A 27,929-nucleotide genomic window follows, 5' to 3' on the forward strand; every position below is an offset into this window, starting at 1 on the left:
AATGCGGCGCCGGGGGCGGACCGCGGGGCGGGGATTGTTTACGTCTTGCTCCGGAGCGGAAAGTAGGTCACGGCTGGCCCGGCTGAGCGCGGCGGCGCAGAGCGGCTGCAGGTGAGCGGCGGGCCTCGGCCGCTCCTCCCCGGGTCTTCCGGGCCCTGCTGCCCCGCCTGGGTCGGGACCCCACCGCACCCGTTGGCCTCGCGGAGCTGCGGGCGGCGCGGCCGGCGCGCCTTTGTTCCGGCGGCGGCGGCGGAGCCAGAAGAGGCGGGCGAGGCTCTGCGCCGCAGGCCGGGCGGGGCGGCGGGTGGGAGGAACCCCGCGACTTCGCCGACCCTTAGTGCGATACCCGACGGGGAAGCGACCCCTGCTGCAGCGGTGTTGTCTCGGGGCCGTGCATCCCGCGTGCACAGCCTGGCGCCTACTGTTGCCGTGGCGGTGGCGGGCGGGGCTTAGGCCGGGCCCGCCGTGGCCGGCTCCAGTAGCGAACCCGGGTCTGCAGACGGGCTCCCATCCCTCAAAAGCTGTGCCTGCGCGCGTCCCTTGCCATCCCTCGGGATCGTGGCGGGGGACAGTCCCGGTCCTCCTGGGGAATTTCAATACAAGATCCCAGAGATCGACTTGTAACTGTAAGTCAGGCTTGGAAGTTGAGAGCCAAAGAGGGGAGGGGAAAGCGTTCTGGGCAAAGGGCTGGAAAGAACCAGCAGCCGGAACAGGGCCGGAACTTGATGGGCTTAGTAGGATTTTGCATTTTATCCGGAGAACAATGGCAAGCCCTGAGAAGTTTATAACTTGGTAATTCAAAATTTTTTAAGATTTGTGTTTCGAAAAAGCTGGGTTGTAGTGAATGAAGTGGGCGGAGCCGGAGCGGAGGAGTCGTGCGGGGGTGGGGGAGGCGCGGTGGCGGCAGATGGTTCAGGACACCGTTGGAGGTGGTGTGGGGCGTGGAGGGCCGTGGTGGGAGGAGGTGTTGGGATGACTGCTGTGTGTCTGGCATGAGGAACTGGGAGAATGGAGATGCCATTTGTCAAACTAGACACTGGAGGAAGGGCAGGCAGGGCTTGAGATGCCCAAGGGACGGGTAGGCAGGACACTTGGGTTCCTGAGGCCAAACTCAGAGAGGGACCTTTGAGAGTCATGGATGTCTGGATGGTGTTCCACGCTCTCTATCTGAGTTTCATCAAGGTGCTTGGATCCTGGAGCGAGGTACAAGCTTGTGAAGAGAGTTCCAGACCTGGGTGGGCTGGCACAGGCTGCGGGACCTACTGGTGTGCTGTGTCTTTCTCTGCTCCGACCCTGTGGTTTCTTCCAGCTCCTGTCCACCATGGCCAGGCGCCCGCGGAGCAGCAGAGCATGGCATTTTGTCTTGAGTGCAGCCCGCCGAGATGCGGATGCCCGGGCTGTCGCTCTGGCAGGGACTGCCAACTGGGGCTACGACTCTGATGGGCAGGTAGGTCCAGTGGGTGAGGTCGGCATGGCTGGACAAAAGTGAGGAGACCCCTAGGGCAGGCACTGCCTGAACTGAGATGGGAAGGGAAAGATGGCCCTGGGGGCAGAGGAGGAGATCATCTTGGCTGGACCAGTCGCTGCACATGCTGTTTCTGCTCTCCCAAGCACTTCACACCAGTTAACGGCACACGTGGCCTTGTGTGGTAGGACCCCAAGGCAGATACGTTTCTCTGTAGTGGGTGTCAGTGGGTATTTCGGTCAGTTCACTTAACAAAAACGTTTCCGTTCCATCTACTCAGCCGATTACAAGGGTGGTTATTGTATCTCCAAGTGCAACTTTTTGGACATTTCCTCTGCCTGTTGAAGTCTGTGCTCTGTATTTGTGTATATGCACCTGAAAAAAAGAACTTTGATTCTTAAAGACAACCACTATTACTGTGCCTTCCTGTGCTCAGGATCCTGAGCTCTGCGAGGCCCAGGAACACAGAGGCCGTGAGGAGGGCGGCTCAGCTGTCTGTCTGCTGGGCAGGTTCCTGAGGGACCTGGGGCTTTGCAGCCGGAGCCTTGTCGCACTGACCCTGCAGGGGGCTGTGTGCACTCTGTGTCTGCCGTGGGGAGCCTTGCAGTCAGGCTCCTGAACCTCTCAGGGCAGAGCTGGGCTTGGGCTCTGCCTTGAGTCACTGCCGCTGTTCTTGGGGATCTCTGACTTGGCTCTGGTCTGTTAACCTCACCCAGCCTTGGTGCCCTGGCTTATCCAGGTGTCTGGGGGGACAGATGTCTCTCCCCGCCACCTCCAGCATGAGGGCAGCTGAGAACCTGGAACCACCAGGCTTTGGGGCGGAATTGGAGCTGGTGGTATCCTGGGCCCCCTTCCCAGGCCTCCCTTAGCTCCCTGCCCAGGCCAGCAAGAGGCCCCGGCCTGCATTCCTGTCCCGCCTCCAGCTCCCACTGACCACGTGGCCCGGGCAGTCTTTCCTGCCTGCGTCTGCCTTGCTGGCTCATTGCTGTGGGATGCGGGAGGCATCCAGGGGCTGGAGGCGCGGTATCTGACACACACTTGCAGCTTGTCCTCTTGTCTAGCAGCCCTGAAGGCTACATGCACACATCGCTGCCCCTGCTGCTCTGAGCTCTCTGTGCAGCTTGTGGAGAGGCCAGTTCTGCCCTCCATGCAGGGGGTTACATGCTGGATGCCAAGCATGGGAACTCCAGGGCCAGCAATGCTCAGGTCTGCGCACTGGATCGAGGAGGGGTGTATCCTCCCACAGCAGGGGGCCTGCCTGTTCCCCAAGAGCCGGGTGCTGGGGTCCCTCAGCCTTTCTGCGGGTGCAGGTCTCTGATCGGCTTGACCTCCTCATTCACTGCCTGGCCTCTGCGTTGCTTCCCTCCTACTCAGGGCTGAGTGTGATCGAGCAGGGACTCCATCCTTGGGGGAGGAGGCAGGTGAGCAGGGAGCCAACAGGAAGGAAGAGGACGCAGAACTCAGGCCTGGCAGAGCCTCTTTGAACTGGTATCCAAGAGAGATCCAGGGGCGAACAGACCCCACCCCGACCCCAAGGGGACAAGGGTGGGCAGGACAGGGAGCCGGGTGGGGGCGCTGACGCTGTCTGAGGAGGGTAAGTCTGTGGGCTTTGCTCTCAGGGCAGCAGAATCTCAGGTCTGAACAGGTCCACTGGACTGCTGTGCAGAGGGCATTTTGGGCCAGAGGGGCACCCAGAGGCCAGGAGAGTGAGGGTGGAGGCCTGAGCCCTCCCAGGAGCCCAGGCCAACCTGGGAGGGCTCAGCACAGGCACATAGAAGCGGTCTGTGCCTTGGGCCCTCGCTGGCTGGCCGGGGTCTGGAGCCCAGGTGGGCGTTTGGAGGCACTCTAGCTGGCTTTCAGGAGGGTCTGGTCAGTTGGTCTCCGGAACCTGACCAGCTTAGCCTTGGCGTCTGGTGCTGGGCTGATATCAGGCCCCTAAGGCTTGGAGTCTTTCCTGTGAGGACTGAGCCCCCGTGCAGAGGGCATGCGACCGCAGGGCTCCCTCAGCAGGGCCCTGTGACGGGGGTTGAGCTGCCCTGGGCACAGATGGGGAAGCTGCAATCTGGGCCGGGTGTGCAGGCCCTGTGATGGCGATCGGGCCCTAGGAGCCCAGCTGCTGCTCCGGGGAGACCAAGCTGCCTTCGTTAGGTCAGTGGCGGGCTTTGCCACGGGCTCCCCTGTGTATCCGTGACCTAGGAGCTCTTGACCTTGAGGGATGGCTGAGCGTGCAGCCCTGCCAGGGGCTGATGAGCCACTGGGCCTCCAGGGCTCTTGACTCCATTCCCAGGAAGCTTCCTCGTGGTCGGCCTTTGAGGAGGAGGCCGGAAGAGGTGTCCATGGTTGCAGTGGCTGGCTGTGCCCCGGGGCCAGGGGTGGTCCTCTGGAGGCCAAGCCCCAGGTCCCTTCCTCCGGACGTCCGGCTGTTGACCCATGGACCTGCAGCGGGGCAGGTGGATGGAGGGTGTCTGGGCCGGTGCCGGTAGGTCGGGCGGCAACATCTCCCATGTCCCTCAGCACAGCGACTCAGACTCCGACCCCGAGTGTGCGTCCCTACCGTCGTCCATCCCCAGCGCCGTGCCCGTGACCGGGGAGTCCTTCTGCGACTGTGACAGCCAGAGCGAGGCCTTCTGCGGCAGCCTGCACACCGCCCACCGGGGGCGGGACTGCCGCTGCGGCGAGGAGGATGAGTGTGAGTGCAGGGCCACAGTGGGCGGAGGGCCTCCAGGTGGGCCAGGGCTCAGCCGGGGCCTCTCACTCTCGCAGATTTCGACTGGGTCTGGGATGACCTGAACAAGTCCTCGGCCACCCTGCTGAGCTGTGACAACCGGAAGGTCAGCTTCCACATGGAGTACAGCTGCGGCACGGCGGCCATCCGGGGCACCAAGGAGCTGGGGGAGGGCCAGCACTTCTGGGAGATCAAGATGACGTCACCCGTCTATGGCACCGACATGGTGAGTGGCCGGTGGGGCCGGGAGGTGGGGGTGCTGCCAGGCGCCTCGGTCCCCTGCCCCCTCTGCCCGCCCCCCTGTTCCCAGATGGTGGGCATCGGGACGTCGGACGTGGACCTGGACAAGTACCACCACACGTTCTGCAGCCTACTCGGCCGGGATGAGGACAGCTGGGGCCTCTCCTACACGGGTGCGTGGGGCCCGGGTGGGCGGGGCTGGGGGCCCCCAGGCCGCGGGGCTCACCCCGACCCCGCTGCCCCCAGGCCTCCTCCATCACAAGGGTGACAAGACAAGCTTCTCCTCGAGGTTCGGCCAGGGCTCCATCATCGGCGTGCACCTGGACACCTGGCATGGGACGCTGACCTTTTTCAAGAACAGGAAGTGCATAGGTGAGGCTGAGACCTCCTGTGGCCCCAGGGAGCAGGGTCAGAGCCCCTGGGGGGCTGAGTGCCCTGAGGCTGTTCCTACCCCCGCCCCAGGTGTGGCGGCCACGCAGCTGCAGAACAAGAGGTTCTACCCGATGGTGTGCTCCACGGCGGCCAAGAGCAGCATGAAGGTGATCCGCTCGTGCGCCAGCGTTACCTCCCTGCAGTACCTGTGCTGCTTCCGCCTGCGCCAGCTGCGGCCCGGTTCGGGGGACACGCTCGAGGGCCTGCCCCTGCCACCTGGCCTCAAACAGGTGCTGCACCACAAGCTGGGCTGGGTCCTGAGCATGAGCCGCCAACCCCCGGCGCCCTCGCCCGCGGCCAACGGCCCCGAGCCCCGGCGCTGCCAGCGGAAGCGCTGCCGAAGGACCTAGCCTGCTCCCTCATCGAGACCCCCCGGGGCTGGGACAGCGAGGTCCCCGCCCCTGCCTGTGAACTGCCCCATGGCCGCCGAGGGGAGGACCGAGCTGAGGTTTGTCCCGCTGCCCCTCTGCTGCCTGAGGCTGGGACGGGCCTCGCTGTGGGGGCTCCGGGCTGTCAGCCCTGTGACCCCGAGACCCAGCCTGTCTGCTCCGGTGCTGGGCGTGAGAACAGCTGCCGCCCAAGCGCATCTGGGTTCAGGTCTGGGGGGCTGGCAGGGGAGGGGCTGTGGGGCTGTGGGCTGCTGCCTGCAAGGAGGATGCTCCTTGAGAGGTTGGCTCTCCCTGCCACCACCGGCCTCAGGTTTTTCTTAACTTGCTTTGCATGTTGTCAGCTCTGTTCCTCCTGTCTGAGGCTGAAAGCGACCATAATAAACTCTTAAGTCTGATGTCCAGCTGCCTATAGAACGAAGCGGGTCAAAGTGAGGCCTGGGGCTCACAGGTGTCTGCACTTGTCTCCTCTTGGGGCCTCACGATACCCTGGGGAGAGGTAGCCTGGTTTTCTCCTCCCTCTAAAGCTTGTCTTAAAAATGAAGGTGCTCCCCCCCAGCCTCCCAGTGATGGGAGTTTCCCCTGTGAGACCCAAGGCCCCTGCAGCCCTTCCTGCCAGTGCCAGCTGTCTACCAGCCCCTAGGCCAGGGTGCACACCTAGGGCATGTGAGCCCCGCCCCCTACCGTCTCTAGACCTTACGCAGGCGAGAAAAGAATTTCCACTCCTCCCAGTTATGCAAGATTTTTCTCTGCTGCCCCCTCATCCCCCAGCTCGGGGTCAGACCCGACCGAGAGCCCGGGGTGTGGGGCGCACCACCCCCGTGGTTTCCCACAGGTCCCCGGGGCAGCTGTGTTCTCTCCTGCCTGCAGGCAGGGGAGGCGTGGTCAGGAGCCCAGGTCCAGCAGGAGGTCGGGGTCAGTGGTGGTCAGGAAGAGGCAGACGCGGCGGGAGAGGTCGGGCCCCACCCTGCGGGGCGGCACACCCTTGCCCGTCTTCACCGGGAGGTCGGCCAGCAGGCCCAGGCGCTCCTGCTCGGTGCCACAGGCCATGTACGCCTAGGGCGGGTGCAGGGGTGAGCAGCAGGCCTTGGGAGCCGGCCCCTGTACCCAGGGTCTGGGTGAGGGTGGGCACCCACCTGCTGCAGCAGGCGGGGGGATGGGAAGGCGCTGACAATGGCGTCGGCCACAGCCGGGCTGACGCGGTTGAACTGCCTGACCTGCCGCCACCAGGCCCGCCGCAGCCCCGTGCCATCTCTGGCCACTTGCTCGCCTGCCGCCCAGCGCCCAGAGGTACAGAAGGGGAAGGCCCCAGACTCCCGGGCCTGCCTGGGGAAGGGGTGCAGGGAGGTGCTAGAGGCTCCTTGCCTCTGCCGAGCACCCTGCCCCCCCCTCAACAGAGCCTGGGACCCCTCAGCCCTGGGACACCGCCGCTCCCGGCCCCCCAGCAGCTCCCAGAAGGGAGAGAGTCACGCACTTGAAGGGGCGCTGGGCGAGGGCCTTGGTGAAGGCACACACGTGCTGGCTCAGCTCCTGCCAGGAGGCTACCAGCAGCACATCCACGTTTGCCCAGAGCTGCAGGCGCACCAGGGCCTAGGTGGGAGTGACCGTGGTGTGGGGCACAGGGTTCCCCAACAACACATGCCCCCATGGGCCACACCAGCCCCGATGTGCCCTGGACAGCAGCCAAGGACCAGGCCCCAGGCCCACCTGACTGCCTCACCTCCTCCACCTCAGGCCAGCCGACCGCCACCTCGGCGCGAGTGACCGCTGGATGCTCTGGCTGCTGTGTCTCCTGAGCGCTGGGCTTCTGAGACCTGGGCAGATGGACCGTCCCTCTGGCCTCCCCCGACCCTCCTCCCTCGCCCAGAGCTGCCCAAGGGAGGGGGTCAGCTGTGACACCAGCCCCCAGAGCCACCCCGCCTTCCCCCTGAACCCTCCCGTCCCGGTGAGGCAGGCCAAGGGTGTCAGGGTGACCAGTACCACAGGTAAGCGTCCAGCCCAATGACAGCTAGGTGGGGACGGGCAGGGCTCTCAGGTGTGACCCAGGGCACAGGACAGGTCGGGCCACGTACCTGCAAGCCAAGGAGGCTCACCTGTTCCTCGGGGATGTGGCAGGTGGGGTCCACCGGCCAGCACCAGCTTGCAGGAAGCAGGGGAGCCAGCCCAAGAAAGACCCCTCGGTGCTGGGAGGGGCGGGGTGGACTCCTCCACCCAGCCTGCTCTTCAGAAAACCAGCCCTGTGCTTCCCACAGGAAAGTCTACAAAAGTCCCCAGGCACATCCCAGGCGCCTAGAAGACTTAGACTGAAAACCCCTCCCCATTCCTGGCCCACCTCTAACTAGCATAGAACAGGTGCTTGATGAACTGTGAACCCTGATGTCCAGGGTCTGGCAGAGGGTCGGACCTAAACACACTCTGGTGCAAACGTCAGCTGAGAGCAATCCCTATTTCTCCTCGCACCAGGAGGGGCTGGGTTGTGGGGTGTCACAAGGCCGACTGCACAGCCAGCCTGCGGCCCTGGTCGCCTGGCCCCCACCCGCAGTTGACCACCTAACTTCTGACTCAGGGCTCAAGAGTACCTGCCCTATCGTGGCTTCTACAGCCCAGCGGTTTCCCCCACTTCAGCCCTGATGCCCAAGGCAGAGCGCCCAGCCCTGCCATCTGCCGACAAGGCTCTTTGCCTGCTCCCCTACCGCACCTGGGTCAGCTGGAGGACGCCTCGCACAAACTCTTCGGGCTCCAGCAGCAGCAGCACGTGGGGCTCATCCTCAGCCCACACCTCAGGGGGCACCTGGGGAACATGGGGGGCGCTGCTGCCCACCCCAGGCCACAGTCCGGGCCCCCAGGAGTGCTGGGGCTCACACAGGTTCTCCCCGGACTGCTCTCCAGCCCAGCGTCCCGACTTTTACTAACACCGACCCAGAGTGCCAGGCGTCTATGCCTGCGGCCACAGCCTTGGACGGGCCGAGAGGGCCGGTCCCTCAGCGCGGCCCTTCCTTCAGGCTCTGGGTCCCAGCCTTGTACAGCCCGCTCCGCGACTCCCATTCTCAGTTCACTGCTCTGGGAAACGTGCCTCTCAGAGCAGCTCTGCCAAGTGAAACACCCAACCCAGGGCTGCACTCGGCCCCCACCCCCGGGACACTCACACCGCGCGGGCAAGGGTCTGGGCTCTCTCGGCTCCAGCGGAGGCTCCGCGCCGGGCGCTGCGGCTCCGCGCGGGGCTCACAGCCCAGGGCGTGCAGGGCCTCCATCAGGGTGTCGGCACCGGCGTCTTCCAGGACGGCTGGGACGGGGCGCAGGGGGGCCGGCGGTCACTGCTCCCTCCCCCGCGCGGGCACCGGACACCCACCGCCCAGACAGCGCGCTGCCAGCACTGACCCCCGGCCGGCTCCCAAGGCGCAGGGAGGAGTCCGTCCAACCCGGCCCAAGGCCGGGCTCCCACCCGGGCGGCTCTCCGTACCTGGGTCCACGAGCACCGCCAGGCGACGCACTGCCTGCCCGGGCCGCAGCCGCCGCAGCGCCTCGGCCGCTGGCCTGCGCTCTTCAGCCGGGTCCCGGCCCCTCGCAGGGGTCTCCGCGCCAGCCGGGCCTTCGGCGTCCGAATCCGAGATCTCCCACGTCGGGGGCCGCCGCTCTCCCAGGCCCCGGCGGGCGCTCCCGGCCCTCCCGGGTCCAGGCCTAGCCATGGCCCGCCCGGCCCCTTCTCCGCTTCCGGCCGTGCCCGGACTTCTTTACGGGGGACACACCCGCCGCTTCCGGCGCCAGGCGGGTCTGCAGCGCGCGGCGGCTGCGGCGTCTTTCCGCCCGACCGCGGAGGCCGCCCTGGCCATGGCGCGCAGGAAGGTGCGGCCGCGGCTGATCGCTGAGCTGGCCCGCCGTGTGCGGGCCCTGCGCGAGCAGCGGGAGCGGCCGCGCGACTCAGTGCGCTACGCCCTGGACTACGAGACGCTGATACGGCCGCACTCGGGCCGCAAGCTGCCCTTGCGAGCCTGGGTCGACGTGCGCCGCGAGAGTCGGCTCCTGCAGCTGCTCGGCCGCCTTCCGTTCTTCGGCCTGGGCCGCCTGGTCACGCGCAAGTCCTGGCTGTGGCAGCACGACGAGCCATGCTACTGGCGCCTCACGCGTGTCCGGCCGGACTACACGGCGCAGGTGCGCGCGTCGGGAGCTCCGCGCCGCTCCCGGCTCCGCGGGGCTCCGGCGCCTCCCCTGCGCGCCACCGAGTGGGAGGGGGTCTCCTGTCGCCCGACCCCTGGGCGAGCGCTTTCCGAGCTGACCTCCTCCCCCACTTGCTTTACAGAACCTGGACCATGGGAAGGCTTGGGGCATCCTAACCTTCAAAGGTAAGGTGTCGGAGACTCGGTGGGGAGGCTGCCCGCAACAGGTTGTTCCGGCAACGTCTGAGCGAGGGCCCCGGTCTCCTCTCCCCAGGAAAGACGGAGAGTGAGGCCCGGGAGATCGAGCAGGTCATGCACCACGACTGGCGGCTGGTGCCCAAACACGAGGAGGCGGCCTTCACCTCTTTCACCCCGGCGCCAGAGGAGACGCCGCGCCCGGTCCCCTACCCGCCGCTCCTCCGGGCCATGATTCTAGCAGAGCGACAGAAAAACGGAGATCCTAGCACGGAGGAGCCCATGCTCAGCTTGGAGAGGATACGCACTGATCCCTGGGACTATCCAGAGAATCAGGAGGCGAAGAAAAAGACCAAGGGCACTGCAGTCTAAAGTGCGGGAGCGGGCAGGCTGCCCCAAGGGTGCCAGACAGGGCACCCCTTTGGGTCACACCGGAATCAGCCCCCCTGGTATCTTGGATCTGACCTCCCCGCCAACTTGTCGAGGATTTACGTTTTCGTAGAAAGGGTGCGGTCTGCACCCTGGTTCCTCTGTCCCGGCTTCCCCAACTCGCAGATCTATCTGACTGCCAGAAGTGGCTCCTGGGGGGCACGCTGGAAGCAGCAGGGCAGCAAGTGTGGAGCCCAGTGCTGGCCTGTCACTTCCACCTTGGCTCCCCTTCCCACGACCCGGGCAGAAACTGAACGCGAATAAAGGAACATGAAGTAGCCTGGGATGTGGCTTCTTTTGAGTTTGGGGTTGAGGGACCAAAGCGGGCTGGTGGCAGGGCTTCAGGGAGGAACAGGCTGTCACTGCTGCTTACGGCCGTTGGTGCGGAGACCCGAGGGGACCGGGGCGGTCCGGGCGCGGCCGTAGAGGTCCCAGTGTGGGCGTGGACTACAGGCGCCGCCCCGCTGCGCCCACCGAGGCTGCGGCTCCAGGCGACAAGGCCGCTTTAAGCACAGGCTCCGCCCCGGTCCGCGCGCCGCCCCCGCCCCGGGCCCGCGTAGCCCGCGCCCCGCCGTCGCCATCATGATCTGCCTGGTGTTGACCATCTTCGCCAACCTCTTCCCGGCGGGTGAGCGGCGGGGGCCGGGCCACGCGGGGCAGGGAGGGGGTGCGGCCGGGCTGCGCGGGCCGGGGAGGGGGTGCAGCCGGGCCTGACGCGCCCGGACCCCGCCGGTCCCCGCAGCCTACACCGGCGTGCACGAGCGCACCTTCCTGGCCGTGAAGCCCGACGGCGTGCAGCGGCGGCTCGTGGGCGAGATCGTGCGGCGCTTCGAGAGGAAGGGCTTCAAGTTGGTGGCGCTGAAACTGGTGCAGGTGAGCACCGGAGTCCCCAGCCGTGGGTAGTAGGGCGGGGCCCCGGGGGCCAGAATCCCCCGAGCACGCGGCCTGTCCCTCTACCTCCCCAGGCTTCGGAGGAGCTGTTGCGGGAACACTATGCCGAGCTGCGCGAGCGCCCCTTCTTCGGGCGCCTGGTCAAGTACATGGGCTCCGGGCCGGTGGTGGCCATGGTGAGTGTCGGCCGGCGGGCGGGCGGGTGGGCGGGACGCTGACCCGGCGCTGACCTCCGACCCTATCGGCAGGTGTGGCAGGGTCTGGACGTTGTACGCGCTTCCCGGGCGCTCATCGGAGCCACGAATCCGGCCGACGCCACGCCCGGCACCATCCGCGGCGATTTCTGCATCGAGGTCGGCAAGTAAGTCGGGTTCCGAGTCTCCCAACTGGGCTGCGCGGGCCCCTGACCGAGCTCTGCCTGCTCCGGGCTGTGCTCATGCCGCCTCTCCCGCACAGGAACGTGATTCACGGCAGCGACTCGGTGGAGAGCGCTCGCCGCGAGATCGCACTCTGGTTCCGCACAGACGAGCTCCTGTGCTGGGAGGATAGCGCGGGGCACTGGCTGTACGAGTAGCTGGGCCTCTGGGGTTGCGGCTGACCCCGCCCCCTCCAGGCCCCACCCCGGAGCTGTGGTAGCCCCGCAGCAGCCTTCCCGAGGGCAGGTGGGTGGCCCGCCTGCCGAGCTCTGGTTGCCTTCCTGCCCTGGATGGGGTTCTCAGGCGCCTCGGCCCAGCCCGCGCCCGTTTACAGCTCGCCTGCAAACGCACCAGGGCGCAGCTCTGGTACTTGGCTTGCCCCGGCATTTGTTTTTATAATAAACGGAAGAAAACTTTTGTGCTCCAGTTGGTTTGGGCACAGGGACACAGAAGTTATGGTGTTAAGACATTTATTACATACAGAGCAGACACGTAGGGTCACTTGCAGGGCCAAAGCCTGAGGAGAATCGTCCCAGCCCCTTCCCCTGGCTGCACCCACCCGGCTCCCCCCAGGTCGCTTCAGGCCCCCTGAGGACAGAGAGGGACTTGACGGACATCACAGTGGAGAGTGGCAGGGCGTGGGGGAAGCCTGCAGCGGTACCGGCTGGGCTTGGGGGCAGCTGCCCAGGGTCTGTGCTTCTCTGTGGGAGGGGGTGGGCAGCAGGGCCTGGGGCGACCCTACCCAGTGTCTGGAGGAACAGGAGTGAGGCCTGGGCAGGGAGGGTAGCAGTCCAGGGCGATGCCCCTCAGAGCAGCAGGCACGGATACCTAGCAGCTCCTCTCCTTGGCCTCTGCTCATCAGCCTGTCGTCAGGGCCCTCATGGGAGCAGGTCGCACCGCCGACCCCAGGCACTTAGTAGCGTGTCTTAGGAGCAGGCTCCTCGGAGACTGCACCGGAGGCAGGCCCTGGAGCACTCCTTCCCATCACCCTGAGGCTGAGCCTACATCCAAGGACTGACCCCAGGAGAGGCCAGGCCCCCCCCCCCACCAACCCCTTCTTCCTGAGGCCTGGGCCTGCCCTGGCAGCCTGAGAAATTCCACCCTAGGGGCTTCCGAGAGGGGTGGGACTCAAGGGGCCTGCTCCTACAAGGTGGGTCTTTGCCCAGGTTGAGCCAGCGGGGAGGGGAAGACACGGGTCAGTGAGGGCCTAGCACACGGGATGATCACAGGGCTCGAGCGGGATGAGGGCGTCTGTCTGTCTTTCTGTCTTCTCGAGCAGCTGCCCCAGGAAGCTTGGTTACGTGCTTTCATGCCAGTTCCCAGGGTGGCAGGGGTCGGGGTGGAGGGAGCCCAGGGAAGGTGAGCAGCTGGGCCAGCTCCCTGAGGGTTGGAGCCCTGCTCTTGTGGACAGCAGTCAAAGGCAAGTGGACCAAGGGTGGGAAGACTCAGCAGGGTTGAGTCCCTGCTTGTCCCCCGGGGGGACCCTGGGAGAGCGTGATGGGAGTGGGAGGCTCCGGGTGGAGCCAGGGCCACCTGTAGGGGTGTGCCCTGGCCTGACCCCCACTGGGGTTCTGTCTCGCTCTGGCCCTGCAGTGCCCTGGGCCTGGAGGACTTAGAGCCAGGTGCCGGCCAGGAGCTGTTGGGGAGCCGGTGTTCCAAGAGGCTCTGCGCCTCCCTGGTCAGAACGCTGCCTGCTCCCCGCCCCACCCCCAGCCAGACCCACTGCTCTGCCAGCTCGCAGGGGGAGGCCCCAGGCCTCAGGTGAAAGCTGCAGGTTGAGAGGTCAGAAGTGGGGTGGACGGGCGCCTGGCCGCCCCGGGGCGGCGGTGGGCAGGTGGGCGGGGCGTATGTACAGGTGCGGGCGGCATCGGGCGGGCAGGGTGGAGGGGCGCAGCTCACTCGGGGGTGTAGGACACCTGCCACACGATGATGTGGCTGCGCTCGGCCTTGGACAGCACCGGCTTCACCTGGCTGACGTCCCCAGCGCCCTCCTCCGGCTCGTCGTCCTCGCCGTCGCCTGAGGAGAGCACAGCTGCGTGAAGGGGCTGCCCGCCCGTGAAGGGGCCGCCTGCCCAGGACACCCCCACCGCGCCCCGTGGCGCGCCCTCACCAATGCGGAAGTCGATGTAGCCCTCCCCGCCGCTCAGCACCAGCACGTTCTTCAGCTTCTGGGCCTCGGCATCTGCAGCAGGAGCGGTGGGCCCAGGGCCCTCGGAGGGGCTGTCGAGCACACTGCCGTTCAGGGTGGCCAGCACATTCCCTGCCAAGGGCACAAGCCTTAGCAGGGCAGCGGGGACCCCGCACGGTCTCCTGCCAGGGCCTCGCTGCAGCCCTCGGGGTGGGGTAGGGGGGCTGCCGGGAGCTCACCTGGCACCGAGACGAAGAACTTGACGGCATCCCGGTGGCCGTGGAAGCAGAGCTGCGCCTGCGCCATGGAGCAGTAGGGGATGAAGCTGCTGGCTGCCCGGTCGCTGCTGTCGTCGCCGTACACGTGGATGACACCGCCGGGGCGGGCCCCCTCTCCCGACGTGGGGGACGTCTTGTTGGCTAAAGAGAGAGGGGCCGGGGGCGCTGAGCCTGCCCACTGGGCAGGTGGGCCTTCCAGCAGGCAAGGGATGGGGTGGGGCCTGCTTGGGGCCCTCAGCTGAGCCAAGGGCAAGGCCATTTCAGCCCCAGGGCATCCAGGATGGGGGCCTCCTGAAAGCAGACGGTGGGCACTTTGGACTCACCTCGCAGCCCCAGGAGCTGGCCTCGGTGCAGGACCACGGCTGGGGAGGGTGAGGGCAGGGCAAGGAAGGGAGAGAGACAGGTGGTCACAGAGGGACTGGGCCAAGGGGGCTGTGCCCGGGCAGCCCACATCCGCCCGTGGCCTGGCAGCGCGCCCACCCGGGCCCCTGATGTGCGCCCACCGGCTCTGCAGGCACCTGGGGGCACTCACTCTCGGTCAGGGGGATGGAGATGACGACTCCATTGCCGGTGCCCACCCAGAGGCGGTTGCCTGCGATAAGCAGGGCCGTGATGCGCACGAAGGAGAAGCCCAGCTTTCCTGTGCCTGTGGGGGCGGGGGGTGGTCAGCGAGGTGGCCTTGGGGGACCCCCGCCCCCACACGCTGGCCAGCCGCCCTCACCCAGCATCTTGCTGACGTAGGGCTCGATGTCCACGTCCTGCAGGTGCTGGTGGGTGTGGGCGTGGTAGAGCCGCAGTGTGGAGTCCAGGCGGATGGACACCCAGACCCCGTCACCAATCCATGCCAGCTGCCGCACCTGGCTCTCCCGCCGTGGGTGGGCATCGAACGACTTCTGTGGGGTCAGGGCAGCCCGTCAACGGGGCAGAATCCCTGAAGCTGCCACAGCAGAGGCAGCTCACGGCCACCTTTCAGGGCCTCATTGCCCTCTCCTTCTGGGGGCCCCGGGACCTCCCCACAGCTGTGCCAAGGGAGGTGCCTGGGGCCTGCGCAGACTGTGACTGCTGGGTCAGGGGGAAGCAGCAGGCGGGCTCCAGGCAGACAGGCTTTCACAGCCCAGCCGCCCTATGCTGGCCGATGACCTCAGACGAACCAGTTGCCCCACTGAGGGCGTTTCCTGCAACCCCACGAAGCCCCCACGTGGGGAGCCCTGCCGCACTCGCCTCGATCTGCATGGTCTTGGGCTGGATGACGTGCACCTTGTTCTTGTAGCCACACCAGACGCGGTCGTGCACGACGGCCATGCAGCGGATGGAGTGGTGCGGGTGGCCCAGGTCCATTAGGTGGTAGTTGCTCAGGTCCCACTGGCCGTCTGCAGAGAGCCCGCGAGCCCTGCTCAGGCCTGGCTGCGCTGCTTCTGCTCACGTGGGGGGGTCACGCCCTGAGGGGATGTCAGGCCCCCCCGCACCCTCAAGCCAGGTCTCACCTTCACCCCGGTGGAAGATGGCCAGGGTCCCGTCGGCCAGAGCCACCAGCACGCGCCCCTTCACATGCCTGTGACAGGAGGGCATGTGGGTGGTGAGCTGGGCTCAGGCCACCACCCTTGGCCCTCCCTGCCCACCCGCCCCGGCGGGGTCACGCACACCAGGCTCAGCACCGAGTCCTTCAGCTTAATGGAGTGCAGACACTTCTTCCAGTTGGCCACAGCCGAGTGCACATACAGCCTGCAGGAGGAGGCCAGTGGGCGGGGGTGCCCAGGGTGCCCTCCCCACCCCGACCCCTGCGACCCTGCCTACCAGCCGTTTTGGGCTCCCAGCCACATGGTGGGCGCGGCACTGGTGCTGCCCGCGGGGTCCCCGCTGGGCTCCGGCTCGGGCTGCACACCACTCACGTCAGCCTCTGGCCCGTTCTCACTGTGGGGAGGATGGCGGCTCCAGGGAGGTCCACGGAAGCCTGGTCCCGCCCCCGCCAGTCCTCCCAACTCCCACTGCCCCATCCTGAGAGAGCCCACCTGTCAGGCTGGGTGCTGGGGGGTGGGGTGGGGGCCGGGTCCGTAAAGACATGCTCTGTGAGGGGCCCGGGCCTCACGGCGGCTGCCTCTGCCTCGCTGGGCCCTGCATCTGGCACCTCCGTGGCCTCCGTGGCCTCCTCCGTGGATGGAGCCGGGTTGACCTTCCCATTGGCGACAGCCGACACCTCCCCTGTGGAAGGGAGGGGTGAGAGGAGATGGCCACGGGCCTGGCCTGGGACTCACCCTGGCCCTCGTCCAGCACTGGGGTGTCCCCCGGGCCCAGGACTCACCCTGGCCCTTGTCCAGCACCGGGGTGTCCCCCCGGGAGGAGCAGTTGCTGCGTGGTACATTGCAGCGCGTGGCACAGCCCACCAGCGTGATGCCAGCCAGCACCCCATCTGCGCCTGAGTCCTCGGGGTTCACGTCGCTGTCCAGGAAGATCTCCCCTGGAGGGTAGTCGCTGTCGCTGGCGGCTGGAGGGAGTCACAGCCGTCACCCAGCTCTGAGGGGCCCCCGTGACACCCCCCAGCTCCAGTCCCAGTGTGGGTGTTGGGAGGGGAGGGGCTGCCTGTGACGCCACCCCATCTCCTTGTCCCGGGTGAGCGCCGCACTGGGGTCTCCACCTCTGTCAGCGACAGGATGGGGCGGTGAGCTCCCCCCTGGACGCCCGCCCTGGGGACCCAGCACCCACCAGGGATGCTGGAGATGCAGAGCACGTGGGCATTGCACACGGTGAACTGATCCACAACGGTGCCCGGCTGGTTGGCGTCGATGACCACCACTTTGCTGGTGGTCAGCGTGCTGGTGAGGATCCACACACGGCTGGAGGTGGCATCTGCCTCGGGGAGCTCCTTGGCCTGTTTTCAAGCACAGGGACAGGCTGAGGCACCCACTATTCTGGCAGCAACGGGGGCCGGTAAGGGGGCCCCACAATCTCTCAGGATCTGGCCTTGCCCATGGCCTCGCCCTCCCCTGTGGCCAGGACGGCAAGAAGACAGAACTGTACTCCGTGTCTAGGTCCAGGAACTCAGAGCCTCACCTCCCCAGAAGAAAGCTTAGTTCCCAGCATTAAGGCGCTGACTCCTACCTCAAGCCTGGAGGTGAAGTGAAGCCCCAGCATCCAGCCCCTAGCCTAGCTCCCTGGCGGCAGAGACGCTGCTCCAACCTGGCTGCCCTAAACCTTCGCCCCTCCTCGCTGCCCCGCCCACCCGCAGCGGATCTCAGGTGAGCCGGGTCTCCGGCCACTGTCCCCAGCTGTTCTCCAGACTGGGCGCGGCAGAGCCCTCTGGACGACAGGACGCCCGCTACCCTGACCTTCTTCTTCTCGGGGGACGCGTGGTTGCTCTTGGCCTCTCCTTCCACTTCTCGGTCGCAGGTCAGAGGGTCGCGGCCCGGCGCGGGCTTGACTCCATTCCCAGGGCCGTCCTCACTCAGCTTCCAGCCGCTCAGGTTGACGCCCGCGGCACACCACAGCTGGGGGAAGGCGGCCGTAAGGTCGGGGAGCCGGCCTCCCCCGGCTTCCCCGCCCTCCTGGACGTAGCTTCTGGGGGCCTCTGCCGCCTGGCGCGCTCCGGAGCCTCACCTTCATGGTCGGGTCCTTCTCCACCAGCGGGCGGCAGTACACGGGGACCGGCACATTCTTCATGCGGGTGTCCTCCTGGCCCCCGTTGGGACTCAGCTGCAGGAACAGGGCAGCGCGCGCTGTGGGTGCCAGGCCGGGCCGGCTCACCCGCTGCCGGGTCCTGCGGGCGGCGCACTTGGGACCGCCCTGCCCCGCCCCGCCCCCGCCCCGCCCCTGCCCCAGCCCCGCCCCGCCCCTGCCCCAGCCCCGCCCCATCGTGTACTTGGGACCCCGCCCTGCCCACGCCCCCGCTACGCCCAGCACCTGTTTGTACCTGGGACCCCGCCCCGCCCCAGCACCTCCTTGTAGTTGGGGCCCCGCCCACGGCCCGCCCACGACCCGCCCACGACCCGCCCCAGCACCTGCTTGTACTTGGCCGGCAGACTCCAGCCGCAGGCCTGCAGCCGCCCGTCGTCATTGCGCACGTGCTCGCGCACCTGGCGGTACTGCTCGCGCTTCTGCTCCCGCCGCGCGGACGACGTGCAGTCGCTGGCGGGGAAGGGCGGGCAGGTCACTGGGTCTGCAGGAGGGCGCCTGTGCCCCGGGGCTCCCCGTCCTGGACCTGCACTGCCCCTGCCGGGCGCGCATCTGACGGTTCGGAGGCCACTCCAGCAGCTGCCTCGGCCCAGATGTCCCTGTCGCCGTCCTCCACGGCCGACCCCCTTCCTTCCCCCTCCCTTCTGGGGAAACCCCCACAGTCTTCTGACCTGGCACAGAATTCCCCGTTCGGCCCTGGACCCAGATTCTTAGCTTCAAAACTAAGGACAGCACAAAATTCCAGACACAAACTCATTCCCCAGAAAGAAGCTCAACGCTGCAGGAAAAGTTCCTGTCAACTCCGAGAACCTCTGTGGAGTAGAGGGTGCAGGAGCCGCCTGGTGGGGCCTAGGGTGGCTGCTGGTTGCCTGGTGGGGGTCACCAGAGGAGCAAGGCCCAGCCCCTGGGACCATGCGGAGGGAGTGGGGGGGAGCATGGCCTCGGCCAGGGATGCCCAGTGCTCCCACGGGTGTGCACCCTCGGTGGGACCCCAGAGCAGCACGGTGGGGGCCGGAGGGGAGGGCCCAGGAGACTCACTCATCTGGGAAGAATTCCAGGGGCCGGCTGCCCGCTGAGCTCTGGCACATGCCGTGGTTGCGGCGCTGGCTGAAGCCGGCTGTGGTGGGCGACTTGTAATGGATGTTCACAGAGGGGTATGACCGCTTGGCTGGAGGCGGGCTGGACGAGGAGCTGAAGAGGCGGCTGAAGCTGCCAGCGAGGCACAGGGAGTGAGGGCAGGCCCAAGGGGCAGCCTCCCCAGCAGCCACTGCCCACACCCGCCCAGAGCCCCCAACTCACAACTGCCAGATGGTGGACTTCTTCTTCTCCTGGACAGACGGGTGCTCGCGGGATGCTCTGCAGGGAAGGGGTGGGGGAGAGGCCCTGCTCAGCCCAGCCCAGCCTGACTCTGCCCTGCCCAGTCCAGCCAGCCCCCGTGCCATCACTGGGCCCTCCTGCCTCCTTGCTTCAGACCCTCCCCCTGGACACAAGCATGGGAGCATCGGATGAGAGGGGCTCCTGGGTGTTACCCATCACTTCCTAGAGGGATCCTGCTGCGCTGGCCCTGATGTGCCCCAGCCTCTCTCTAGCCCAGAGGGTGCATCCACTGGCCAGACCAGGGCTGTACCAGAGGCCTGGCTCTGCTGGCCCCTGCAGATTCACCAGGGAGGCCCTGGCACCCTCAGTCTTTCAGGAAGAGAGGGGAAGGGGGAGGTCAGCTACACTTCCCTCCCCAGGACCTCTGAGAGTGATCCCCGCCCCCGACCGCAGGAGTCTGGAGGCCCACCTGATCATCTCGGTCCACCGCACGGCCTCCTGTAGCTCCATCAGCCGCTCCTTGTACTGGTTGCGCTCCATGAGCACGCGAGCCATCTCCACCCGCGTGAAGCGGCGGCGCTGCGCCATGGGGATTTTGTCCTGCAGGGAGAGTGCCGCTGCTCAGTGGTGAGGGGCCGCCTCTGGGAGTGGGCGCGCCCTAGGGCGGCTTCCCCATGGGCTCAGGCAATGCGGTGGGGAGGGCTGGACACGGGACAGCACCACCCACCGGGAATGGGTCCCCTTCTTCCTAGAAGGCCACGTGGCACACTCCAGGGCCACTATGCGGTGTGTTTACCTAGAAGCTCCTGGCAGTCCCAAACGCCCTCATCAAGGCTAACAGGCAGGACTGGCCCATGGGCACAGCAGTAAGAGAGGGTCTGGGGGGTCTGGTGAGCAGGACCGGGGTCACTACGTCAGAACTCATCGCTTAAGGTACCGGTGAAGCTGCTGTCCCTGGCAGAACCGTGTCCTCATGCAGCCCTAGCTGGGGTCGCCCTCCCTGAGTGCCCCCCGGACCGGCACTTGGAGTTCACAGCTGTGCTTGCAGCCTCAGGCCCCATACAAGGCCAAGGCACTGATCGGGCGCCTCCCCCACCAGGCCCCAGGTGTGCCTTGGGGAGTGGCAGCTGCCCAGGACACCTGTGGCTCTGTCCCCTCCTAGAGTATCTGGAGGTGGGGGCTGCGTAGGGTGGGCCAGGTGAGCAGCTAGTTTCCCAGGTGCTGGCTGTGGGACTGGTCTGATAGGTGTGTCACACGACCCCACAGCTGATGAGTGTGAGGTTAGCATCCAAACGTCACCCCAGGTTAGAGGCCCAGGACCGCCCTCTGTGTAAGGAGGGCAGCCAGGTCACTGGGCCGGGTGAGCAGGGAGAGCCCGCCTGTGACTGTGGGCAATCCACAGCTGCTAGGACCTGGGTGAGGTGGCATCCTACAGACAGTGGGGCTGGTTCTGACCTCATAGAGTCCAGAGTGGGGGTGCTGCTGCTGGGTGCAGGCTTCACACAGGAGATGGGCACAGAGACCGGAACTAGGGCATCCCGCTGACCGCCCCACCGCTCCCCGCCCCGCCCCCGCGCCCCACCCCGCCCTGCACGTTAATAGTGGAATATACCAATTCTGTACAGAGACAGCTGCTTACATCCTCCACCTCTTCTTTGGGTTCACGGTGGGCAGTGATGGCCTCCGACTTCACTCTGTGGGATGAGGACGGGAGCGGGGCGGGAGTGAGGCCCCCCCCGTGCACCACCGGGGCTGTGTCACACCTCTCAGCTGCTCGCAGGGCTCTCCTCTCAAGCTCTAGGCCCTGAGCATTCCTGCCGGAGCCCTGGGTCCACCCTCCACCCTTGCCCATGTGCTCCCCGAAGCCCGGCCAAGGAACAGGACCTCCAGTCAGCCAGCCAAGCGCTGGTGGGAAGGCAGTGCTGGCCAGGGGAGACCTGGCCCTGGGCCCCACAGACCCCGGCACAGGCGCCCCCTGTCTCGGGCCTGCCCCTCACACCTCCCTTTCCTGTCTGCAGCCAGAGACACCGGTCGGGAGAGCGGGGTGACGATGGAGGAAAAGGCCACAGGGAGGTGCGGAGCGCTGAGCGGGTACCCCAGCCGTTCCTGGGCTGAGGGCGAGGGCAAGGGGGGAGCGCGGGGACCCACAACGGCTAGAGGCCCTTTCCCCTCTCCCCTTCCCCTGAGCGAAAGGCCGCGTGTGAGCGCGGCGGGAAGGGCCGGCTCAGCCGTTGGATGAGGGACACCCACGACGAAGCGCTGTCCCTAGTGCAGGACTCCCGCAGGCGAGAGGAAGGGGCGCCCAGGGCGGGGCCGGACCCCGCCCTCCATGCCCGGCCCCGCCTCCACGGGAGCCCCGCCCCGCGGGTCACGCCCACCTCCTCAGCTCCTCCTCCAGGTCTTTGATGCGGTTCTCCAGTCTGAGTTTGGCCTGCCTGGCGGCCTCCAAGTCCCCCTTCAGCGCCTCCTGCTCCCCCGACAGCTGGTCCACCTTGGCGATGAGGTCGTTTTTCACCACGTTCAGAGCGTTTCTTTGAAAAGGCAGAGAGAGGCGAGCTGCTGTGTGCTAAATTAAGGGATGGGCTCTCAGAGGCAGCTGCCCACCCTGGTGATCTGAGCACACACACCCTGGTCCCAAAAGTGAATGAGCGGTGACAGGTGGTGGTGAGAGGCTGTGACCACCGCCACCCTCTCCCCAGGAGGGTGGGCTCAGTCCAGTGGTTCCAGGTTTTCCCTGCAGGCCACCCTGCAGGCTGGGCGGCTGCAGCCGTTACAGGAGCCCCTGGCCGGTGGAGGGAGGGCATTCTTACTTGGTTTCTAGAAGCTGTGAGTTCTCCAGCAGCAGATTCCCCACTTCCTTGCCCATTCCTGAAACAAAGGGCACGGAGTTGTCACATGTGCATGGTGAAGCCAGACCCTGATGCCCATCCCTGCCTCAGAGTAACAAACGTCTCCCTGGGGGAGGGGGCGCAGCCCACGCCGGAAGGACCCCACCCACTGGGGCCGACGTGAGGGGCCAAGGACCAGAGGCCCGAACTGCAGGAAGACACCAGGCTGGGCCATTCCGGGAGAGGCCTCTGCTGGTCACGGCACAGGCTCTCCACCAAGCAACACAGTTGGGGAAGGACCTGCTGTGTGTGAGCTCGTGGGGTCTCGGCCTGGCCTCTGCAGGGCACTGGGCAGGTCCCCGGGTCCTGGTGGACACCGCAGCCCTGGGCTGACTTCTAGAGCTCAGCGATGGGGATTGCGGCTGTCTACTGACATGAAGTCTGCGCACCAGCAGGGCCCCGAGAGGCCTCTGCACAACCTCCTCCATCTCTGCCCACCCCGCCCAGCGTCACCACCCTCCCCCAGGAGCACAGAGGCTGCAGTTGTGGTGACAGGACAGGGCCCCAGGCCCAGGGGGCAGGATGGTCCACGGCAGGTACAGCTCTCAGTGGGCTGGGAGCAGACCTGGGACCTGGCCCGAGGGCAGGGCCCGCAGGGGTCAGAGGTGGGAGTGAGGAGGGCAGCACTCCCAGGGCGGTGCCTGGTGGGGACCCAGGAGGCCACAAAGCCCCAGAGCACGGCTGATCCTTTAGGACAGCCTCCCGCGCAGTTCACCCCACAGCCTAACACGGCCGTGGCACGAGGTGACCCCGCACAGTGTGCCCAGCCTGGGTCCCCTGCTGTTTCCGTCCCCAACTCCCCGTCCCCAGTGGGGCCTGCCTGCCCTTCAGGTGGGACACAGCTGGCCCTGGGCGCAGGCCTTCTGAACTAACGAGGCTCAGAGATGCTGAGGCTCCCCGCTAAGTCCATCGAGGGCCTGCTCCGAGGGGGTCAGGTGCCCACTCGCCATGCCTGCTGGGGGCCCCACACCCCGCCCAGAAGCCACGGCCCTGCTGCCCCCACGCGCCCCCCCATCAGGCTCAACAAAGCAAATGGCTCGGGAAGCGTGAGGGGGTGTCGGGGAGGCAGAGGAAGCCAGAAGTAGGGAAACGCGTACTGAACTGGGGCCTTGGCCTTACCAAAAAAATCATCACGCACTATGGGCGCCATCCCAGTCCCACGGGAGACAGGCGACCGGGGCGGGAGGAGGAGAGGGAGAGAAGAGAAGCGCGTTAAGCCCGTGTAACGAGCAGGCAGGGGGACGTCAGGGCTGCTGCTCATCAGGCTAGGGGTGCTTGCGGGAGCGGGATAGAAAGGTCACCCTTGGGCGACGCAGAGGCCTGCCAGGCCAGGAGCGCGGAGCGGTGAGGGGAAGCTCAGGGAAGCCCAGCGGACATCTGACAGTGAACTCCTGCGAGGAGGGGGAGTTAAGGGCGGGGTCTCTGCAAGTGAGGGGGAGCTGTGCCAGGCCTGGTGCTTTTGAGTGGGTGTGTGGGGGATGACCACCTGAGGGTGGTCAGGGCCCCAGAGCCCCTGCTGAGAGCAGGCGGGCAGGGCCGTGGCTCAGGCGCCCCTTGCAGAGCACCCCTGACTTCCAGGCTGCACCCGACAGAGGGGAGACACCACAGAACCGGGCCCCCACGTGGTGTCGTTAACTCTCGGCCTTGCGGAAGCTGAAGAGACAGCCTCGGAGGAGAGGCCAGGTCCAGGGCGTGGCAGCTCCCCCTCACTTGTCAGGGTCGCTGTCCGCAGGCCAGTGAAGCAGACCAAAACAAGCTTTGGAGCAGCAGTGGGCTGGCAGCGGAAGCAAGCGTGCCTTGGTGGCTGGGGCCGGGGTCGGGTGCGGACGGGCTGCAGCTGGGGTGTCCCAGGGTGCCACCCCTCCACCGGGACGCCACTGAGGGGAAGAGGGTCACAGGAGAGATACACACCTGAGAACTCCCCTGCAGCCACGTCCAGCGAGGCACGGCGAGACCGGGGGGAGGAAGCGACAAAGGTCAATTGGTGACTGAAACCAGCAGAATCGAGAGGCTCTTGTTAAAGAAAAAGCAGCAATGACCAGCCATTTCGGGTTGAAGAGCCCGAAAGAGTATGAGCGGACATCCCCAGGCCCGTGGGTGCCAACTGCCACTCAAGGCAGGGCCCCCGTGGGAAAGGGGAGGCCGGGACAGCACGGCCCTCGGTCCCCAGGCCTGGGGGCGGGCGTGGCCCTCTCTGCTCCCCCCACCCATCAGGAGGGCTGCCCGCCCGTGAGGCCAGCCTGTGTGTGGGGGTGTGGTGGGTGCTGGGCGTCCAGCCTCACAAGTGCCCCCAGAGTGGGTGAGCTGCCGACACGGACCTGGCCTCGGGGGCGGGGGGCCTGGCCAGCCCAGAAGACCAGGGCCCTCTTCTTTGCCAGGAGGAAATCACTGAGTCAGGATGGGGTGAGGTGGCCCTTCTTTGTGCCAAACTGCTCCCCACTACCCAGCTGAAGACTTGAAATGATAGTCTTCACTTTGGTTCACTTCACGCAGAAAGAAATGATATAGCCGCCCGACGGAAGTGACAAGTGACGGATTCTGCTGGAGGCACTGTCATCACTGCCTCCGGAGCCCGGTGTCCTCCTTAGACCTCTTTCTACACAGACATCACTTTTTAAAAAACAAAATCTCGACCACACTCCCCATTGTCTCGGGCAACTTGCTCCAACCATCACCCTGAAAGCGTCCACGTGGAGACGCCCCACTGTTTGCCGCAGCTCCTCTGATAGGCGTTTCGACCCGGGGCTGTGCAGGCACCACGGCGTGTTCACGGGCTCCTGAGGGCATGCTTAGCCCTATCGGACGAACAGTGGCCTCACTCCTGCAGGCCCAGACGGCCTCCATGTCACCCATCACCTCCCACCAGCAGCACGGACAGCACCCGCTTCATTTTCATCAATCATTTGAGGAAAACGAGTTATCACGGTTCATTTCTGTTACTCCTGAAGTTGAGCAGCTTTTCAGGTTTGTGGGTCCTGTGAATGTCCTACTTTATCCTCTACTCATTTCCTGTTGTATGTTACTTCCTTTAATATTAATCATGGAGACCATATATATATGTAGGCTTTGGCCATGAAGAGAGGCACAGGTTATGAAAATACTCTCCGATACCCTCTTCTGGTTCTATTATCCTCGTATTTTTACGTCGATCTTTATCCACCTAGAAATTACTTATGTACATGGTGTGAGGTTAGATTAGACTTCATTTTTTCCAAGTGGCTATTCAACGACTCCAGTACATATGCTAAGTCAACCATAATCGGGCACCTTCTGGCGTCAGTGACAGGGGACCGGGCTTCCCGTTGCTGACACCTCCTCCAGCTGAGCTGGACTCTGGGCACAAGAGCAGAGCCCCAGCTCACCCGTCCAGCTCATCCCTGGACAAAGGGCCAGCCCCACGCTCCAGGGCTCCGTCCACACGTCCCGAGAGCTCTCCACCCTCCTCAGCTCCTCAGGGCTGCCTGCCCTGCCTGTGCCCCTCGCACTGAAGCCTCCAGAAAGGTCCCCAAAGGCCTGTCACCCCCAGAAGTGGGGTCTCATTCCAGCAGAGCTGAGTGGTGCCCAAGAGGCCTTCTGCCCGACAAAGTGCCAGGACTCAGGGTCCCACCCTCCCAACTGAGAAGACAGCTCTCCCTGCAGCCCCTCAGAGCAGACTCATCGGAGGCGCTAGTTAAGACCTCCCGCAGGAAGATCAGGTCAGGCACTCCTGCTCCAGGGAACCAGCCCCAGGAGCCCTGTGCACATCATGCTGGGGGCCGGTGACCCACCTTCACCTACTGCTTCAGTTCTGTGGTTCCAGGTAACACCAACTGATGTGCAGTTTACAGGGACTGACATCCAGGGCGGTGCCGCCTGAACCACAGGAGGTGGCCAAGTGCCACAGCATCTGCCAGCCCCGGGGGCGCTGAGGTGGGAGGGCGGGGACGGCCACATGGGAGGGACGGCCACACGGTGAGAGTGGACCCACCGTCGGCGCTGCAGCCGTGGGCACGGCAGGGAGGGACCAGCTCTGCAGCCTGGGGCCATGGAGCAGGAGATCTGGCCAGCAGGAGGGATCGACACGAGCAGGCCACTCAGTGCCGCCAGGGAGCGAGGAGGCCTGTGAGCTCCCGTGATCTCTAAGAACCACGTGAGGCGCCACAAGCGAGGCAGAAGCCTCAGTCCTGACAGCCAAAAGGGAGACGACCCAAATGCCCCTCCGTGGCTGGACATGAAGTGTGGTCTGTCCACACACTGGAACGCTATTCAGCCACTAAAAAGGAATGAGATCCTGACACGCTCCTATGCGGATGAGGCTCAAAGGCATTCTGCTAAATGAAGGCGGGCAGATGCAAAACGCACTGACATGAAGTGCCCAGGGAGGCGCGTCTGCAGACGGGACGTGGAACAGTGGCGTGGGGTCGGGGGAGGTGGCAGGGACCGCTGCAGCGGAAGTCACACGGTGAGGAGCGCACAGATAGCGTGGTGTGGACATCCCACCTCCGGAAAGCTGCTGGTCGAGGCAGGGCCACTGCCTGGGCTGGGCGTGAGGTCAAGTCCTGACTCTGCCTACGCACCTCACCCTTGTGACCCTGGTTTCCTCTCTGGGATGTGGGCCATCAGCAGTGCCGTGCACAGAGCATGCTGGCAGCCCTCTTCTCGTAAGGACCGTGATGAATGCAGGAGTCCTGTCACATGACATGAACGGGGAAAGGCACGAGGCCCGGGACCCAGCGTCGTCCCTGAGACCCCCACCATCAGCGCAGCCAGGAGCGGGCCTCCGCCCCCGACAGGGAAGTGCAGTGTCCTGTGCCTGCACGGTTCCCAAGCGTGCGGGGCCCTGGTGCAAAAGCTCTGCCATGCACGAGGCTGCCCTCAGCCCCTCGCAGCCTCCCTGGCAGGAGGGCGCTCGCTCCAGTGACCGCAGCCTGGACCCAGGTGCCTCCTCCCAGCTTCACCCGGCCCTGCCGGCCTGCGCCCGTCCCCATGAGTCCACGTCCCGGGGGGACGGGGACCCACGTCTAGAAACCTCTCCTGAAGACATCACCGGACACTCTGGCAAAGACCTAAGCCCGCAAGTGGCTATGAGAGTGGAAGTCGAACAGTACAATTTAGAACCAAGATGGAACCCATCAGGTCATTTGCAGTCACGTGAAGATAAGGAAGGTAGAACGTGCTGCGGAACTTAGTCATTCAGGGGACATCAGCGTCAGCCACAGAGAACAGGCCGGATGCACGTGGCCGCCCCACACCCTGGGCGCATGTGCTGGTGAGGGGGTCTCTTGTCACGACACAGCGGGGGCGGGGGGCTGCTTTGCTGTTTACTCTCTTCTTGGCAGAGTGTGATAATTATTTAACATTATTACCAGCTTGTACCCTTTTTCCAAAACTGAGAAAAATGCCTAAAAATTAAACTTATATGATATTAGCTGAAACATGTAAAAAAAGAGCAGAAAGATGTCAAAATATTAAAGGTGATTATTCCTAATAGATTTTTTTTGAATACTAATAGTTTTGTACATTTAAAAATATGTATTTTTATATAATGCTTATGAGAAAGATTCTGTTAAAAATATTTATTGCCCAGAGCGGGCATCCTTGTCTTGTCCCTAATCTTAGAGGGGATGCTTTCAGTCTTCCTGCACGGAGTGTGAACGTACTTCCCAGTCCTGAAACGCGCCTGACAGCTGAGACGGTGGTGAGTTTCACATAGTGTGTTTCATGGCACCCCGATGCACGTGACTGTGCACCCACAGCTGGCACAGCCGTGCTGGTGCTGAGCCCCCGGTGCTGCTGCAGCCCGCAGCCCCCACCCCGAGGAAGAGCCGGCTCCTGGGAACCACTAGGCAGAGGAGGCGGGGCCGTGCCAGCTGAAAACGCCAGCCGGGCCCCCTTCGTCTACGGGTCAGGCCCGGCGGTGCGGGCAATTGGCAGGCTAGCCGGGTGGCACTGTCCACACAGGGACCCACTGTGGAGATGCCCCGAGCGCCCGTGGGCATGTCTGTCGGGGGAGAGACAGCAGCAGCAGGATTGACAACCAAAACTCCGGGATGCTGGACAGCCCTGCCTCCTCAGGCTGCTGGTCAAACACCATCACATGTTAGAAGGCAGGGCTCCCAGATGCTGCTGGAGCATCGCTACCAGCCCGCTGGCCACACGTCCAGAGGGAGCAGCTGTGCCGGCTCCAGCTGCTGCCCCAGCCCGAGGAGAAACAAGAGAACCCTCCCCCCCGGGGGTGGGGAGGGGATGCACCGGAACCGCAGCCCCGATGCCTACCTCGCTGGCTCAGAGCGGGACGGACGCTTCAGGGACGAGGCTGCCTCTGCAGGCTCCGCTCTGG

The 27,929-nt window shown here is 65.4% G+C and overlaps 5 protein-coding genes across 23 annotated transcripts in view; 3 read left to right on the forward strand and 2 right to left on the reverse strand.

Moving 5' to 3' along the window:
- Positions 1-26: 26 nt before the first annotated feature.
- SPSB3 (splA/ryanodine receptor domain and SOCS box containing 3) lies at positions 27-5,646 on the forward strand. Of its 3 annotated transcripts, none has more exons than XM_027526875.1 (7): positions 27-111; positions 1,310-1,447; positions 3,980-4,154; positions 4,229-4,416; positions 4,501-4,603; positions 4,677-4,802; positions 4,893-5,646. In XM_027526875.1, exons 2-7 carry the CDS (start codon positions 1,322-1,324, stop codon positions 5,210-5,212), a joined length of 1,038 nt encoding a protein of 345 aa, XP_027382676.1. In that variant the 5' UTR covers positions 27-111; positions 1,310-1,321; the 3' UTR covers positions 5,213-5,646. The 3 variants fall into 3 exon arrangements, with proteins under 3 accessions (XP_027382676.1, XP_027382675.1, XP_027382677.1); XM_027526876.1 differs by having other exon boundaries at positions 76-626; XM_027526874.1 differs by having other exon boundaries at positions 30-111; positions 4,229-4,603.
- Positions 5,647-5,974: 328 nt separating this feature from the next.
- Positions 5,975-8,957, reverse strand: EME2 (essential meiotic structure-specific endonuclease subunit 2). Of its 4 annotated transcripts, none has more exons than XM_027526879.1 (8): positions 8,709-8,957; positions 8,395-8,531; positions 7,947-8,039; positions 7,229-7,320; positions 6,969-7,062; positions 6,723-6,838; positions 6,385-6,570; positions 5,975-6,304 (listed from the first exon to the last, which is right to left on the reverse strand). In XM_027526879.1, exons 1-8 carry the CDS (start codon positions 8,932-8,934, stop codon positions 6,244-6,246), a joined length of 1,005 nt encoding a protein of 334 aa, XP_027382680.1. In that variant the 5' UTR covers positions 8,935-8,957; the 3' UTR covers positions 5,975-6,243. The 4 variants fall into 4 exon arrangements, with proteins under 4 accessions (XP_027382680.1, XP_027382678.1, XP_027382679.1 ...); XM_027526877.1 differs by having other exon boundaries at positions 6,385-6,574; XM_027526878.1 differs by lacking the exon at positions 7,947-8,039 and having other exon boundaries at positions 6,385-6,574.
- A 20-nt stretch (positions 8,958-8,977) lies between these two features.
- On the forward strand, positions 8,978-10,306 carry MRPS34 (mitochondrial ribosomal protein S34). The gene is made up of 3 exons (XM_027526883.1): positions 8,978-9,397; positions 9,546-9,588; positions 9,677-10,306. The coding sequence occupies exons 1-3, from the start codon at positions 9,077-9,079 to the stop codon at positions 9,967-9,969; spliced, it is 657 nt and encodes a 218-aa protein (XP_027382684.1). The 5' UTR covers positions 8,978-9,076; the 3' UTR covers positions 9,970-10,306.
- Positions 10,307-10,543: 237 nt separating this feature from the next.
- On the forward strand, positions 10,544-11,785 carry NME3 (NME/NM23 nucleoside diphosphate kinase 3). The gene is made up of 5 exons (XM_027526887.1): positions 10,544-10,654; positions 10,769-10,899; positions 10,992-11,093; positions 11,166-11,278; positions 11,374-11,785. The coding sequence occupies exons 1-5, from the start codon at positions 10,609-10,611 to the stop codon at positions 11,489-11,491; spliced, it is 510 nt and encodes a 169-aa protein (XP_027382688.1). The 5' UTR covers positions 10,544-10,608; the 3' UTR covers positions 11,492-11,785.
- A 1-nt stretch (position 11,786) lies between these two features.
- MAPK8IP3 (mitogen-activated protein kinase 8 interacting protein 3) overlaps positions 11,787-27,929 on the reverse strand; it is a 43,947-nt gene continuing 27,804 nt past the window's right edge. For 9 of the 14 annotated variants that reach the window (XM_027526870.1, XM_027526862.1, XM_027526869.1 and 6 more), the window contains 24 exons: positions 23,522-23,533; positions 22,730-22,747; positions 21,533-21,590; positions 21,101-21,253; positions 20,335-20,416; positions 19,192-19,322; positions 18,705-18,761; positions 18,444-18,614; positions 17,732-17,858; positions 17,331-17,426; positions 17,063-17,221; positions 16,440-16,605; positions 16,039-16,221; positions 15,749-15,938; positions 15,534-15,650; positions 15,381-15,461; positions 15,224-15,291; positions 14,961-15,109; positions 14,461-14,632; positions 14,272-14,385; positions 14,063-14,101; positions 13,701-13,880; positions 13,444-13,593; positions 11,787-13,350 (listed from right to left, as the gene is read on the reverse strand). In XM_027526870.1, the coding sequence (XP_027382671.1) occupies positions 13,229-13,350; positions 13,444-13,593; positions 13,701-13,880; positions 14,063-14,101; positions 14,272-14,385; positions 14,461-14,632; positions 14,961-15,109; positions 15,224-15,291; positions 15,381-15,461; positions 15,534-15,650; positions 15,749-15,938; positions 16,039-16,221; positions 16,440-16,605; positions 17,063-17,221; positions 17,331-17,426; positions 17,732-17,858; positions 18,444-18,614; positions 18,705-18,761; positions 19,192-19,322; positions 20,335-20,416; positions 21,101-21,253; positions 21,533-21,590; positions 22,730-22,747; positions 23,522-23,533 (2,795 nt within the window). In that variant the 3' untranslated portion in view covers positions 11,787-13,228. The remainder of the gene's footprint in view (positions 13,351-13,443; positions 13,594-13,700; positions 13,881-14,062; positions 14,102-14,271; positions 14,386-14,460; positions 14,633-14,960; positions 15,110-15,223; positions 15,292-15,380; positions 15,462-15,533; positions 15,651-15,748; positions 15,939-16,038; positions 16,222-16,439; positions 16,606-17,062; positions 17,222-17,330; positions 17,427-17,731; positions 17,859-18,443; positions 18,615-18,704; positions 18,762-19,191; positions 19,323-20,334; positions 20,417-21,100; positions 21,254-21,532; positions 21,591-22,729; positions 22,748-23,521; positions 23,534-27,929) is intronic. The other 5 variants (XM_027526866.1, XM_027526860.1, XM_027526863.1 and 2 more) reach the window with 4 other exon arrangements.

This window comes from Bos indicus x Bos taurus, chromosome 25, assembly GCF_003369695.1.
Source record: "Bos indicus x Bos taurus breed Angus x Brahman F1 hybrid chromosome 25, Bos_hybrid_MaternalHap_v2.0, whole genome shotgun sequence".
Lineage (NCBI taxonomy): Eukaryota > Metazoa > Chordata > Mammalia > Artiodactyla > Bovidae > Bos > Bos indicus x Bos taurus.

Coding starts and splice junctions, on each gene's coding strand:
- NME3 (XM_027526887.1), top strand. CDS start 10,609: ATGATCTGCCTGGTGTTGACCATCTTCGCCAACCTCTTCCCGGCGG. Junction 10,655..10,768: donor CGCCAACCTCTTCCCGGCGG/GTGAGCGGCGGG, acceptor CGGTCCCCGCAG/CCTACACCGGCGTGCACGAG. Junction 11,094..11,165: donor CCGGGCCGGTGGTGGCCATG/GTGAGTGTCGGC, acceptor CCCTATCGGCAG/GTGTGGCAGGGTCTGGACGT.
- SPSB3 (XM_027526874.1), top strand. CDS start 1,322: ATGGCCAGGCGCCCGCGGAGCAGCAGAGCATGGCATTTTGTCTTGAGT. Junction 1,448..3,979: donor GCTACGACTCTGATGGGCAG/GTAGGTCCAGTG, acceptor CATGTCCCTCAG/CACAGCGACTCAGACTCCGA. Junction 4,803..4,892: donor CAAGAACAGGAAGTGCATAG/GTGAGGCTGAGA, acceptor CCCCCGCCCCAG/GTGTGGCGGCCACGCAGCTG.
- MRPS34 (XM_027526883.1), top strand. CDS start 9,077: ATGGCGCGCAGGAAGGTGCGGCCGCGGCTGATCGCTGAGCTGGCCCGC. Junction 9,398..9,545: donor GGCCGGACTACACGGCGCAG/GTGCGCGCGTCG, acceptor CTTGCTTTACAG/AACCTGGACCATGGGAAGGC. Junction 9,589..9,676: donor GGGCATCCTAACCTTCAAAG/GTAAGGTGTCGG, acceptor TCCTCTCCCCAG/GAAAGACGGAGAGTGAGGCC.
- EME2 (XM_027526877.1), bottom strand. CDS start 8,934: ATGGCTAGGCCTGGACCCGGGAGGGCCGGGAGCGCCCGCCGGGGCCTG. Junction 8,532..8,708: donor GGCGGTGCTCGTGGACCCAG/GTACGGAGAGCC, acceptor GCCCCGTCCCAG/CCGTCCTGGAAGACGCCGGT. Junction 6,575..6,722: donor CTCGCCCAGCGCCCCTTCAA/GTGCGTGACTCT, acceptor CCCCTTCCCCAG/GCAGGCCCGGGAGTCTGGGG.